The 16,267-nt window shown below is 38.3% G+C and overlaps 1 protein-coding gene across 4 annotated transcripts in view; it reads right to left on the bottom strand.

The window, feature by feature from the left end:
- The window catches only part of DGKH (diacylglycerol kinase eta), a 176,919-nt gene that overhangs the window by 72,675 nt on the left and 87,977 nt on the right, over nt 1–16,267 (bottom strand). For 3 of the 4 annotated variants that reach the window (XM_048047719.2, XM_066988266.1, XM_066988272.1), the window contains 2 exons: nt 15,579–15,689; nt 13,778–13,858 (listed from right to left, as the gene is read on the bottom strand). In XM_048047719.2, the coding sequence (XP_047903676.1) occupies nt 13,778–13,858; nt 15,579–15,689 (192 nt within the window). Of the gene's footprint in view, nt 1–13,777; nt 13,859–15,578; nt 15,690–16,267 lie in introns of those variants that run through there. The other variant, XM_066988274.1, reaches the window with a different exon arrangement.

Here is a 16,267-nt window from a genome sequence, read left to right as displayed (position 1 = left end):
CCATTCTGTGATTCTTATTAATGCTCACAGAATGTTATGATAAATTAACCTCAGTGATATGTTTAGAGTGCATTTATTAAAGACAGTTAAACTTGCAAGCAGATATGATCAAAATTTAAATGCTTTTAATTGACCTTAGAACTAATTTCTAACCATGTAAATTGGATTTTGCTCGTTATCTCATCTCATTGCATGTACCCATATTCAGATTCCTGCAGTCAGTATCTTTTCTTCTATTACATATCACATTTTTTTTTCCTTTATTACTGCTCACTGCCCCAAATATGACTATTTATATATCACTCTGAATATGCTAAACTCTCAATAGACAAGAAGAAATCCTAAAATGCAATGACAAAGAAGTATCACAGGAACCACTGGAAGACCACTGAGGGAACATAAGAATGAGAAAATTCTTAAATCTTAGGGGGAGTCAGGTGCTAATGGTTCACACGCTGACAAAGCAGCAGACAAATCTAAAAGGATGAAGCAGCAGACAAAAGGCCTTAAAAATAAATAAATCAAGCAGATTTAATTTAGAAGATTAAGTTGCACTGAAAATTTTCACCCTTGCCAAGTAGCCAGGAAGAAGTCATTGCTGATTTTGGAAGAGTGAGTTACCAAAGCCAGATACTGCAGTATATTGGAAAGTAATGAAATTGAGGTAGTGGGAATAAAAAACACTTTTAACGCAGTAGGCATAGGGAAAGAGAGAACATGCACAGTCTCAGAAGTCAATGGGAAACAATGCAAATCCTAAAACATCAGAGAGAATAAAAAATGTCTGAATAGCAAGAAAGGTGGTCCACTGTTGCAATAATGTTCCTGTTATGTTCAGAAAAACAACGGGCTTTTTCAGTGGGGGAATGAAGGAGAGAAGAGGACATTTTTCGGTCTGTCACAATACAACGTCTTGCCATAAATTGGGATTTTCACACGTTGAAACTAAAATAATCTGATTCTAAAGAAATATAAATACTTGTATACATATACAGATGTACATCCAGAAATTATTTTGATGAAAATGACAGAGTCAAGTTTTGGGCCACTACTGCAATTTTTATTTCAAACAGCACCTATTAGGAAAAAGCTTAAAACCTTGAAGAGAAATAAAATTACCATTAATTTCACTGCAAATTTGAATGCAACTTTTGCTTTCATGGGGGCTAACTTTACCAACAACATTCTATATGCCTTCAACCCAATGGGTTTGTATTTATAACTTTTAAAATGAAATCATTAAGAACCAGAGTTCAGTTAGAGCACATTTTCTAAACGTCAACATTTTATCACATCAGCAGTATTTCAGAAGATATAGGTCCTACAGTTTGGTGGCTAAAGTTCAGGGTTCCTTTATGTGGAAGTCCTATGCACTACAAAGGGTGTTGATTTAGTCGGGTTACAGGCTGGCAATGTGATGAATTCATTCTCTTTACTGCAATACAGGACCAAAGATGCTGCCATAAACATCTCCCTTGCACATTCATGAGGTAAAATACTTAATCTGTCTTCCAAACAATCACTGTTCATCTTACCAGCAAGTCAAAGCAAGGTAAATCAAAAATAAATTAATGCCAGGGTATTTCAACTAAGCAGTCTTTTATAGACAACAGAAGTTATTGATAGGTACTTCAACTAATATAAATATTATGCGCTGTCTCGAATACTTATACATTATCAAAAAGAAAACAGCAGTATAAAATTGCAAAATCAATGCTGTCAACAATGCAGTAAAATGGTGGCTTCTTTGTGGATGTTCTGGAATACACCTTTTCTGCTTCCCTTCTCATTGTAACTATATCAAAACCAAAATCTTATGGGTTTTGTGCACACATGAATGTCCCTAAAACCACAATTCACCATTAAAAACTGCATTAATTATTTGGAAAAAAACCTGATATTTCACAGCAATATTGTAATTTGCTATCAAAAACAAAGCCAAAACATCAATTCAAAGAAAAATGCACACACTACATTTGCTAATCAAGAAAATAATGGTCTGCATTCAGCAGCAATAGGGCAGCTATTGTAAAGCACCCCACTTCCTGCAACATGATATTTGCATTAAAGTACCTTGTGCTGCTCTGAACTATTATCAGGCATTAGACTAATAGCACTTAGTATGACAGATCTTGAATTGGCTTGGTAATGTAGAAACATCACTTAGAATCAGAAGCGGGTGGGGAAATGGTTTTCCTGTTCTTTGAACAGATATTTTTAAAATATCTTTCTGGAACAGATGAAGAGAGGGCAATATAACAAGAGAGCACACCCCACCTTTCCTGTTAGGGACAGCACCTAACATCTGGGGCGTGTACATAAGAGAATCAATGCTTTGTAACTTATCTGTCCTGTAAGAAGTTGGGGAGTGAGTTCTGGCAAATAATACTGTGGCAGGATAGCAGTCCTCCCTTGCTATCTGTTTGCCCCTTCATTTTCTTGTCCTCATGGAAATGAGGACCCCACCACATTCACAAGGACCCTGGAGGATGGATGAATGCATTTTTGTCACAGACATGGGGGTAGGCTGCTTGGGTCATCACAAATGCATATGAATCTACCTGAACCTGTCTGCAAAAATCACAAAGATTAACAGTTGGGTACCTTTCTATAGTACTTTTATTTTTTTGTGTTAAGAATACTAAATAAATTATACAGAGCTATCACTACCAAACATGTAGTTAGTGCTTTACAGTGAATCGTCAGTATTATTTTTCAAGATGAGACAAGCCAGGCAAAAGTATAAATTACCACACAGAGGGAGTTGAGAACTTAAAAGCAAGGTGAGTAATAAATGGCTATTGTATTTGCCTGAGAACAATACAGAATTTATTATCAGACCAATTAGTTCTGTCTACTCCACTAAAATGTTGCTCCCCTCATTTTGCTGGCGTTTTCCCATATCACTGTTGCCATTCTCACTAGTAACAAAACAATGTGTGGTTTTGGCCCCCATGGTAAGAATTTTATGATTCTTAGGAGAGGGAAGGAAAGGTCCCATGATGCACATCCCACACCAGCACACCAGGACAAGTGGGCTGAACTAAAAGGCAGGACCCACATACAAGGTCTGCACTGATTTCACCTTGCAGTCGAATCCAGGCCAGGCAACTTAGGTGTCTTTGTTTGACCACATCCCTAGCAAAAATGAAGGAGCATCTCCCAGAATATGAAGGACAAGAAGATGACACGGAGTCACCTTCAGCATGTATTCACCAACAGGAAGTCCTGCTTGACCAACCTGATAACCTTCTATGATGAAATGACTGCCTAAGGTGGATGAAGGGAAAGAGGTGGATATTACTTAACTTCAGTAAGGCTTTCAGTACTATCCCATAAGCTCCTCCATATAAAAGTTGATGCAGTATGAGCTGGATGAGGGCACAATAAGGTAGACTGAAAACTAGCTCCCAGAGAGAGTTGTGGTCTATGTCACAAAGTTTAACTGGAGGCCAGTAACTAGCAGTGCGCCCCAGGGGTCAATAGTCAGGTCCAGTCCTGTTCACCATCTTCATTCATGATCTAGACCATGGGGCAGCGTACCCTCAGCTAGTCTGCAGATGACACAAAACTGGGGGGAGTGGTGCATACAGCAAAAGGTAGAGCTGCTATCCAGAGGGACCTCGAGAGGGCAGAGGAATGGGCTGACAGGAACCTCATGGATCAGAAGCGCATTGTTCTGTACCTTGGGAGAAATAATCCCAGGCATCAGCAAATGCTGCGTGCAGTCCATTTGTAAAAGAGCTTTGCAGAAAAGGAACAGGAGTCAATGACATGTCCTTGTGGCAAAAGTGTCCAGCAGTATCCTGGACTCTGTTAGACAAACTATTGTCAGCAGGGAGGTGATCCTTCCCATCTACTCAGCACTGGTGAGGCCACACCTGGAGTACTGGGTCCAGTCCTGGGTACTCCAGTACAAGAGAGACACAAACATGCTGGAGAGAATCCAACAAAGGGCCACCAAGATGATCAGAGGGCTGGAGCACCTCTCCTATGAGGAGAGGCTGAGAGAGCTGGGAGTGCTCAGCCTAGAGAAGAGGAGGCTTGGGGGGATCTTATCAATGTCTGAATGAGGGTGCAAAGAAGACAGAGCCAGGCTCTTTTCAGTGGTGCCCCATGACAGGATAAGATGCAACAGGCACAAACTGAAACACAAAAGGCTCCATCTGAACATCAGCAAACACTTCTGTTTTTTACTCTGCAGGTGCATGAGCACTGGTCCAGGTTGCTCAGAGAGGTTGAGGAGTCTCCCTCTTTGAAAATATTCAAAAGCCACTTGTATGCAGTCCTGGACAGCCAGCTCTAGATGGCCCTGCTTGAGTAGCAGGGTTGGCCCAGGTGACTTCCTTCCAACCTCAGCTCTGCCGCCATTCTGTGAAAACAGAATCCAGGTAAATCAAGAAATCCAGCTACAACATGTCCTGTCGGGAACAATAAAACAGATGCACAGAGTAACCAGCAAAGATGAGTTTGTCAGAAATCAACAGTTTCTCTGTTTTGACCTCGTGTATCCAACATCAACCAACTGCAAAAAGAAAAATATCATTCCTCCAGAAGTATAAGCTTATAGCAAGACATTTACAAGAACCAGCGTAGGAAAGCGTCATCAATTTGGACTGGAGAATCAGAAATTTATCTTAAATCAGTACTTAAATATGGTAAAAACAACCAACCATTCTTGTAAACGTGAACTGGAAACTGCTATATATAGTTCAAGGCCTGCAAGTTCTTTGAAGTTTTTACATAAAATGTTGTTAAGTCACTTCGTAGGGCTGTGCTCTTAGTGCCTGCCTCACAAGCTCATTACCTGTCTAGCAGATGGGACGGCTTCAGTGCTTCAAGGAAAACATTTAGTTATATATTTAATGGCATTAGGTGTAAAGTTAGATAAAATAGAACAGCAGCTGACTGTTTTCTTCTGTAACAACAGATTCCTGTTTAAACATAATCCAGCTGCTTGAAGTTAAGGATCCTTGCTCACTAGAAGCAGGAAATTTATTCAAAGCTTACGCCAACAGCACTGTTTATAAAATTGTTTTGTATACAGGAACTGCACTGAGGGATACTTTCTAAGGTTTATCCAGGTATTTCAACTACTTTTAAAGCAAGAACAGAAAGAAACAGAGAACAGCAAAGCTCAAAACTGCATGAAGAATGTAATCTGGCAATCCTCTTTTGCTAATTCATAGAACAGTGCCTGTACTCCAAATATCCCAGTGGTTCCACTGGTGCCATGCTATGAGTTCAGAGCAGGAAATAAAAGATTTATTTTATTTATTTACTTATATGCAAGTCTACCTATTGTGTTTCACCAATTAAAGAAACTCTTTGAAAACTAAAGGAAGAAAAAGAAACTTGCATTTTCTGTGACTTATTTAAAACTTTCTGCTTAAGCTCAAAACTGCGGAAAGCTCCAGGTAAATGTAACCAGAACCAAAATATACAATATAGCCCAGAACGTTCACATTTGAACGATCCCATTTTTTTCCTCTTCTGAAAACTGTTCAGCTTTCTTGTAATAGCTCAATCCCAAGTGATTTATCCACGGATTTTAGCCTCACAGCTGAAAGGCTTTATTGCTTTTTCATAATGAAACTTAAAGCTTCAGTGTCTCCAGACACTCTAGGGAAAGGGAGACAGTGCATCATTCAGAGATAAGGAGCTTAAAACTTGAAAGCCACACCCAAAGCTACCCAAAGAGCTCTCAGCTTCATTACCTTTTCTTGTCACTGTCAGAGGGCAGGGGAAAATGGGCAAACGCTAAATGGAGGAAAAAACCTAAGTGCATCACAACTGCAAACTAATTGCTTTTGTCTCTCCATTTTTTTTCCAGCATAATTAATTTGCTATTTCAGTTTTGTTTTGTTTCTAAGCTGCCTGTATATAGAAAAAAAAAAGGACAAGAAAATTGAACAAAATGGAATAAAAAGCACTTTCCCTTTGTTTCTGTGGTTTGGGTATTGCTCTGGCTAGGAGTAGCAAAAAGCCGACACCATTTGGAGGCTAATCAGTATCTGTATGAAGCAGCAGATAGCTCACAACTAGGGAAAAGCTAAATACATCCAAATAGTTAGCTACCCATTCAAAGCTGAGTCACATTGGTGAGGCTAGGAGAGGAACTTGATCTGTTTCCAGCCCTATTGCACCTTCCTAAGATATCAAGAGGACCTGATAACTTCAAGGATGTTACTCCAGGACCTCTGTCCACCTTGTACATGACTGCAAATAGGCACATGGGCAACGTCTGGATATGCCATCCCTGGACCTTGAAACTGTGGCATGCACTGCCCCTTGTGAGAAAACCAAAGCCAGAATTTGAAAAGCAATGTTTCTGGGAGTGGTATTCAGCTCACAGATAAGACACTTTAAGTAAAGACATCTACAAATGCATCTGAACTCCCACCATCCCCAGTATGTGCTGGGTAGAGCCATGTTCATACTGAACTTGAACTCAAAGGAAATTTAAGTGTATCCAAACCCAGGAAATTATTACACAACTAAAGGATAAATCCGATGTGAAGTATGCTGAGAGGAATCCTAAGGATAGCACCACACACAGTATATAGCACTTTACTGTTCTTTATTTTTCTCCTTCATGCAGATAATTTCATAATACCATGTCATTAATCTCCCAGGCTAAGAACAAGGCAATGATATTGAATTGTTTCATCTGTCACCCTACAAAACAGTGAGGACAGCTACTCTAAATCTCAGCTGTATGGCAGAAAACGAGGTCTGTCTGAAACAGGCAATGCCAGCAACTGTGGGATGCCAGTGGAAAAAACACGGCCCATCATCGTAAGTGTTCAAAGTCTGGTTGGACGTGGCTTTAAACAACCTGATCTAGTGAAAGATGTCCCTGCTCATGGCAGGGGAGCTGGACTGGATGATCTTAAAGGTCCCTACCAACCCAAACAATTCTGCGATCCTATGATTATAAGGCTGTGAAGCAACTGTACTTTCTGGGCAGGCTGTGGAGCAGTAGGCACCTCAAGAAAAAAAATTTTGCTTCACAGTAGCTGAAACCAGGGGAAACCACCCAAAGTCTGGAACAAGCCAAAGTCAGTCAGACCCAGGAGTGCCCCAAAACAGGAGCAGCAAGTTGATTTCACCAAACTACAGAAAAAAGAAGGAAAGTAAAGGAGAAACAGCAGAAAGCCCAGGAAAGGTCAACACACCTTTTAGGCCAGCAGAAACTGCCTAAAGAAAAAAATGACCTAGGTCAACATCTCCTATGTTCATTGAGAGTAAACTGCAGCAAACTGGATTTTGTAAGCAGGGAGGACAGCATCAGAGAAATCCACTGGCACCCATAAGCACTTCAGCACTTTATAAATAAAGCTAAAGAACACAAAATTTAGGCTAGTCATTTTCAATAATTGTCAATACTAAAATTGGTGTTAGATTATCCAAATAGGAAAAAAAAAATAGTATCAGGATAATTATTCCCAGCTTTGAGACTATCTCTGATTTCCAAAAAGACAGAAGTCTACAGTGCTCAAACCTAAAGAAAAGATGAAATGTTTAAAACTCCTCTGGGAAAATGCTGTTCTCATTTCCTCTTGATGTGGCTTGGGGAAAGTTAAGTATTTCTCCTATTCCCTGAAGAATTCCCTGAAGTTCCCATAGCCCCTGAAAAAAAGCCTCAGCTGGAACTCAGAAAAAAATCTGGGTGGCAAGAAAGGAAGCAAAGTGTGTCCAAGTCTCTAAGAAATTCACACCATCTACCGCGACACACTGCAAAGGTCTGGCAACACATTCTGTTTTAAAAGCCCATAGTTAATATTAAAATTTAATTTTCTAAAATCAATTAGAAGCAGCTAATCTCGACAATGAGCACAGAACTAAGTGACATCAGAAGAAGCAGTGCTGAAATAAACTGCTAAAAAGCAATGTGCCTTCAGGTCCAATTGTAATTTTCAACTTGAAATTCTGCTGAATGGCATGAATTTTTAGTAAAACTGGGCAATCTCCCATTAAAACCAGCAAGTGTACAGGAGGATTCAAAGACAAGCAGAACTGTTTTGCGCTTTAAGCTGGTTCCGCACAAATTATATACTGGTAAACTCTAAATCCATGGATAAGATGTAAGATCCACTACAGCCAAAAACACAGATAGGAAACACTTTAAGCAGTACAGTTGCTGCAATGGAGTATATGGTCTCACAAATCTATAAAAAGGAGCTAACTGTCTCAAACTAATTGGTGAAAGGAAATATAATCAGCAAATATACATATTTAGCTTTTCAAAGTCTGTCCATATGTACAGCAAATCAAGGGAATCACAGCCAGCTGGATAAATATATTTTCTTTAAAAACTTGTTATATAGAACCCTCTGCTTTCAAGTCAAAATGAATTGATAAATCTGACCAAAACAAGTGGAATCAGGGGAAAAAATCTTCAACTTTTTGGGACAAAATTGTGTTCAGGTTCTAACTTTAATGAAATACTGTATGTGTTTGGGTTTTTTTTCCTCTTTTTCAAATAGGGAAAAATGTTTTGAAACAAAACTTATTGCCTTTAAGTTTAAATAAATTATTTCTGCTCAAAAAAGTTCAAACATCAGGTTGACCCATAATGGTTTTCAGTTCAGTCATTGAACCAAGAAGACTAATTATTTTCATGACCCAATCATGAGATGAGATGACAAGCTAATTGAGAGATTTTTAAAGATAAAAAGGAGTAATAGGTATTTTTAACATGGCAAAAAAATAATAAATTATAAACACCTTATTATTTTATCACAACATTTTGTGATGAAATTCTTATAGTAGAAAAGGAGTGTAAAGTAATACGGTGATATGGAAATGTTTACAGACAAAAAATTATCTGTAATAATAATTATTACAATGCATACAGCCAAGCAAGGTATTAAACAGACAGTACAGTGGCTTAAAAAAAAAATCATTAAAAACTGAGACACACATACCAGAGGGGAAAAAAAACAAACAACAATACATGGAAACCGAAAAATAACTATTTATGAATCACAGACAGCACCAAATTAACGGGAAAAGGACCTTGGTTTTGTCACACAGGATAAAAAATGCATAATGTGTGGCTGCTGCAGAAAACAGGCAAAACATGGAATCCACAAGGAATGCTAAAGGCTGTAATTTAGAAAATATTCTCAAACCCAAATGTCTTTGACTTGTGTTCACTTGGAAAACGGTGTAAAACCGGTCCACTTCCATGATAATACTGCAGAAAAAGAGCTCGAAGAACAACAAGAATGGATAAGAGTACAGAAGAATGTTTACAAAGAATATTTACATCAGAAAACAGGCAAATCAAAAGGAGGCAATAACAAAGATAAAATAAAGAACAGTTTATGGGTTTCTGCTGCCTTTCCCTCATAGTACTAGGTGAGAATTCTTAAAACCCCACTTCCTATCTAAGGAAATATTTTTCCACAGAATAAATGGACTCCCATATGATGTATAGCATCACTAAAACCAAAAAAATCAGCAAAAAAAAAAAGATATTAGACATTTCTGCAAGCATATCCAGAATCACAGTAATCAATGTTATTGGCTGGAATACAAAGTCTCATTTCCAGCCAATTTCCAATTACTAAGAACTGCAGCAGGCTTTCCAGGACAGCAGATCTGCCCACTGCAGCTCCTGCCCTCTCAAGATGACCATTCTCAGAAGCTGCATATTCAACAAAAAAGATTAGATTTGGAAGTCTGAAAGTCAGAGTCTACATTTTTGGTTGTCTGGATGACAAAGCTCCTATCACAGCTACAGGAGATTTAGTTAATCATCAGTGGAGTTTATAACGAATAGAGTAAATGCAGGAATCTACTTTAAATAGATACCAATCTTATCCTAGATACCTATATTTAGGGGTCTCTAAACCCATCACTGAATCCCAAACTGAAGTTAGGGCAATTTGAATCTCTGTCCTGAGTACCATTGAGTACGCTAGTTCCCATATTCCTACAGGACACCTTCCAGAACAATAGTGAAATTGTTTCTTCTGTTACTCTCAGACACAACTAGATAAGATTTTATCTAGTCAGAATTTTCCCTTTTCTGAATATAAGAAAGTATGAAAGAAAGAAGTAAGATATAAGTAAGAAATTGACTGTCCATGGCTTTTTGTAAAGTCTTAAATGGACTAGAAGTTGGCCTAACCTAAATCAAATGTCTAACGGCAGCTACACAAAATAATACCTCAAAGCCAGAAATCCTACCTTGAAATTACTCTTTCCCTTCATATTTATCACAGAAGAGCATATCTGAATTATGTGTTTTCAACACCAATTTGGATGGACTAAATACAGGTACAGCCACAGGGTGCCTGTGCATAACCCAGGACATTTTCCCCATACACATGTATCAACAGTTGAAAGGCAGCATGGTTAACATCTACTGCTTGTTTCTTGTTGATGTGCATTAAAAGTTCTTGATTATCAAAAGCAGGACAGAGGCCTAAGCCAAAAGCTAGCCTGTCAAAATCTCTTTTCAAATGAGAATTCAGAATCGCTTTCCTTGCCCTGAAGAACTTCATTAATTGAATATGCCTGTTCAAGAAACATCTCAGTGTTTAAAAATCCCATTCCTTATAGCTTCCAAAACAAAAGCACACCACAAACAGTGCACTTGCCTAAGATCCCCATGCTTGCATGCTGGAGATCATCTATTCAGTCTCATTCAGCCTCAGTCTTGTTAAGGTAACAATAAGGATATTTTTCTAAAGGTGCTTGAGATATTAACAAGTCACCTTCTATCCCTGCAAATGAAAATGCATGAGGATTACAGCTCTTGGCAAAATTGGTCATTGTCCCATCTGCTTTTTGTACAATAACATGGGAGACCGATTCATCCTAATCGTGTCCCCAAAGAGGTGGCACGCTGGAACTGATCAGGAACTGCAGAGGAAAATAAACAATCCATGGAGGCAGAAGCAAAGTGGAAAACACATTCAGTAGAGTACTCAAAAACATCACAAGGACTCAATGGCACCCACCTACCCACCAAACTGTATTCACATGGAGAACAGAAGCCCTAGGTAGGCTCCTGATGTGGCTAATGGATAGGGCAATGCAGATCTTTGATGGGCTCAATTGATTTGTTGAACTGGGCTTCTCTCTTCCCACAGACTTAGGAAACCCACACACAACACACAAGTGAGAAGAATTCGGCCTTCAGGGTAGAATTTAAAGCCTTCTGAAGACAAGGGACACCGTTTGCTCTATTTCCTCTATTAGTAAGACAGTGGTCTACGCATTCCAGTAATACAAAATGTCTATAACCCTTGAGAAGCTGGCCTAGCACAAGCTTGTTCACTAGGAATTATTTGCTAGAAGTGAGATTGCTGTTCATTGAGAAGTAACAAAGAATACAGCAATAAAGAAAAAAAATGAAAAAGATAAGCTGTTTTAAATTTAGCAGCTCCTCATTTTAATTAGCAGATGTTTATTTATCTCAACTTTCTCCTTAGCCTCTACTTGTTTGTAGTAAGAAAGAAAAAGTAATTCCAGTGAATAAACACTGATATTTAGTTACATAAAATATTCTACAGGCATGTGCATTACAAATAAACTCAACCTTAAATGTGTCTGTTATGTCTAATTTTAGGACTCGAGCTTTATCCAAAAGACAGCGTGGAAAATCTTGACATGCACACCTCTGTCTCCAAACAGACAAACTAGAAGGGGCAAAAGAAGGCAAAACAGTAGCTTCCACAAGCTGGGGGGTGATAAATGGGGGGGTGGAGGGGGCAGGGAGGATTTAAAGTGAAATGACAAAATGATTTGTAAAAAAAAAAATAAATTAGGTTTAATGAAACTTTTTTAAAATGTGTTTTTCTAGAAACATGGTCACTTGGTGGACATTCCATCTATGGACATTTGTGCTAAAAATACTCTCTATGTGGGGGACAAAGAAACAGGAGGAGGAAGAGCACATTAATTACAGGAGGCAAGACTCAAGGATTTTATTTTTGCCTTTTTAACAAAGAGAATGCTAACAGACCACTTGCAACATAAAGAAAAAGAAAAAGGAATTTTAAAAAGATAATCTGGCCTTTCTTAAAGATGGGAGAAAAAAATAAAAGCATTTTGTTTTATGTATAAGGAGTACTGCTGGGAAGCTAATGCCACCACCCCCTCAAAACCAGTGCAAGCAAGGCCAGAGATGTCTGTCTTTACTGAGTTGTGTTGCTGGGAGACTGAGTTAGGAAAACACAAAGGAAGAAGCCAAAAGATTAAGCGAGATGATGACTATTACCATATTTTACAGTCAAATCAGATGGTACTTCAGCCCAGGAGACCTCTAAACCCAAATAATTTTTCAAAAATGAATTTAGGACTCCTTAGAGAAAGCACTATTTGTTCTAAATTACCCAGGACATGAAAATAAAGTGTCTCCAAAGCTGTTAAAGCTGTAGCCCTCTAAGCTTCTTTTTCACTACCGTCTTCCCCAGGAATCTTGATACTAATTACAAAACATGTCTTTGGTGAACAGTGGGTGTGCTTACAGGATTCCACATGAACCCAAAACACCAAATGTTTTAAGAAATTGTGAGGGAAAAAAAAATAAATAAAAAAAAAAATACCAAAACCATATTATCTTTCTCCCCCCAAAAAATTTTCACCAAGATGAATGTCTTCTTTCCTGACTCAGCAATCAGCAACTTTACAGCCAGAGTCTTCTTAATTTTCTTTTTCCCCATAATAGAAACTACACCAAGGGAAGTTTAGAAGTGTTCAGGGGATGCCGAGTCCTATATCCCTTCTTGGATAAGAAGTGACAGTCGTAACTACCAGGATCCTCAGCCCATGATCTTTGTATGCCTCATTATTCCTTAGCTATCCTGATGCCCACACGACAGCTTTAATTCTGGCTAGGAGACAGACGGAAGCAGAGCTCCCCAGCAATAGCAAGGACCTTTTCCAGAGGCGAGCTAGTACATCGCACAGTCACCCCTCATCAGAGACGTTCAGTCAAATTAGTCTCTCTCATCTCATTAGTAGTCAGTAAAGAAACTGTTATTGACATAACACGCCTGCCCGTCCAGGCCAATGCGAGCACATATTTGACACGCTCTGACAGCTTGGGTAGCTGCCTGGGAAGTACCAGGACAAGGGAGACCTGACAAAGCTTCTAGGAGGCTTGCATTGGACCATCTTGGAGATGAACAATAATAGCACAGAAATTATCACTTAGTTCCAGCAATGCATTTGAATGATAGATAGCAAGACCTGTGTGTAAAACACACTTGTGAACTTAGAAAAACAGGGATTTGTGAAGACCCTTATTTCTTATACCACTATCAGAATCAACGTACGACTGTGAAGACAGTTCTTCATATGAACTTAGAAACTACTAATGTGAGTATACGATCAGCAGTGTAAAAACCATAAAATACACTTCAATATTACAGAAAACCAAGAATATTATTATAGGAAATTAGAACAGTAACACAATTACGTTTGAATCAATTCAGCCTGTCAGTTCAGAGACAAACTACAACATAAAACCAAGCTGAAAGCACTAATACCAAAGCTTGCTAAATTTTTAATGCCTCGTATCAGCATCTTTTGAAGTAAATGTTACCTAACCTTCTAAATTCTGCTCAAAAAAAAAAAAATCAGAGACAAAATTATCAATAACTGATGTGATATTGCTGTGATATATTTGGCAATTTTCAAATAGAGGACATTTTATTTCCAAAGAGAAAAATGAGGCTCTATTCAGAGAATTCTTGATTTTCTTAGTAACAGTCTCCCTACAGCTTTTAAGACCAGTATTATAATGGTTCCATACCGTGAAGCTGTTGTTGACATTTTTTGTGCTTGATTCAGCTACACTGGCATCTGACAGGTCAACTTCATCAAATATTAGAGACTGTGAATGGAAAAGAACACAAAAACATTAAATATAGCCTGAGTCTGCTCTCAAGTATGCTCACATTTGGTCCTTTCATTTCCTCCTGTCCACTCCAATTGGAAAATAAAAACAGAAAAAAAGAGAGGGTGAAAAAATAGAAAACACTGATGAGGTGATGGAACTTCCTATTCCACCGCTAAACACAGTCTTATTTGCTATCTAATCAGATGAGAGTGTAAAACAGTGGTTCCAAAAATACATGCTACTTTAAAATCTTTTAAGGATTTGTTTTTATTTATTTTTTTTTAATAGATGCAGCTTTGGGGTGTCTACTGTGTACCATAAATGTGGTATCAGAGGAAAGAGATTCATACACAGTAACGTACAAATATATTAATGAGCTTTAGTATGGAATTCTAAATTCATGAAAGGGAATCTATGATATGGTATCTGTAAGAAAAGAAAATGGAGCTCAAGAGACTGAAGAGATTCCTCTTTCCACTCCTTTGTTTGATGCTCCCGTAAGAGAAATACGTATCTTCATTAAACACCCCAGCTTCTGGCGAAGGGTTTCAGTCCGGTTGAACTCACAATGGGTCACAAAGCAAAGGAAAGACCACCAAAAACATCTCACCCTATTTTAGCCATACCTTGCTCTTTCTCCTCTATGTCATGGGAAGGAGAAATAAAAAAAAAAAAAGTGTGTTGTATGCCACAGCACACAATCAATGTTTGGGGATTGTGGAAGGATTCAGTGCTGCAGAGTATTTGTGCAACTGCATACTCACTACTCCTTCTTTTCTCATCCTTATGACACAGATTACGTTGCCATTCTCACAGCTCTCCTCTGTCATGTTTATTAAGACTTCGTATAAACTGTTCAGGGTAGCAACATGCGTAGAAAAGTGTGATAACAGAGGTACTTCAGTGCTGGGCTCCCCAGAGAGACAGCTTCTTAGATTCACCACAGCCGTACAACTACGTACCACGCAGTTACAGTCACGTAATCACAGAAAAAGAGGTTTCTGTGCCTCAGTAACAGCTTTACTAAGAAACCCAAGCTAGAGAAGATGATGGGGACCTGAAGCACCTCACCTACAGCTCCCATCGGTAGCTGCAACACTACAGGATATAGAAAAGTAATGCCCATCACTATGAAACAGCGCAGTCCAAGCTGCCTCAACAAGCCGAAATGTTCTCTCTTCCAGTCTTGAGGGGGAGGGAGGAAATGCCTTTCAGAAAGGAAAGAAGTATTCCCCTCTGCCCACCCCCAAATTTCCCACTAAAAGTTTCAATTGATGGGAAACAGCCTTTCCCCATACAAATCAGTTTTGGCAGAAAATCATCCCATCTTGATTTCGCGTAACCATTTCCATCCCTTTTAGAGCAATATGGGCATTGGACTAGAAGAGCTTTAATGGAATTCAGTTTGTGAGGTAACTTCTGAGCATTATCCAATGAGCCAACACCCCCCAAAAAACAGCTATTCAAGACAAACTTATTATTTGTCTGAATAGTCCAAGGGGTTAAAAGAACTGAGATAAACATGACTTAAAAATAGAAAAATCAAGAGATAGCACCAGACTTCCTTAGATAAAGTTAATTTAGCATAATACATCTTACATACTGTAGTTTTTAGTAAGACAATCACTAATAAATCATTAAATTATCATGATTACAATTATAAATTAAGCAAAATTGAGGTACATGGCATTAGATGTTAGTATTATAGAATTACCTTTGAATCCTTAGCATAGTAAAGGGTACGACCTCGAAGCTTGAAATAACGCTTTTTCCACCTCTGAAAAGAACTGGTTTGCTTCAGTAGTAATCCTTCTTTTATACTTGTCTGAAAAAGATTAAAACACAGTAGACAATGTAAATACATATCTAAATAGCTAAGTATATAGATCAAAGTTATTGGTTTTTATTATTATTTATGTTACATTTCATCTATTGTATAAATTTCTATTAAGTTGAGACTAATTCTCTGGGCAATCAGATTCTACATAGCTATTTTTTTAACAATGCCAATGCTGGCAAAAAGCTAATTTTACATATAAAACAAAAAAGCAGTCAAGAGGCTGTGAAGATTACCACAACGTAATTCAAGTGTTTGGATAGCTACGAAACCACAAAGATTAAAGCAAGCAATAGTTTATGGTAGCACAATGCAAAGAAAAAAAGATAAAAAACAATCTACACGAGGTCATTTCTAGTTCCAGAATCTGATTATACTGAGCAGAAAAACAATCTCCACATGGACCCTAATAGAGCGAGGTACTTAAAGGTGTGTCTAATTCAAGCACAGGAATTATGCCTTTAAAGTAGATCTAGGATGATGGAAGTTTTGCCTGACTTTAAGTACCTCACTGAACCAAGGTCTTCAGCATGCACTCAGCTTCCAAATAGGAATAATTATGTTAC

This window comes from Anser cygnoides, chromosome 1 (genome assembly GCF_040182565.1).
Source record: "Anser cygnoides isolate HZ-2024a breed goose chromosome 1, Taihu_goose_T2T_genome, whole genome shotgun sequence".
NCBI lineage: Eukaryota > Metazoa > Chordata > Aves > Anseriformes > Anatidae > Anser > Anser cygnoides.
Note: the sequence above shows the minus strand (reverse complement) of the source record. Positions and strands in the feature narration are given on the sequence as shown.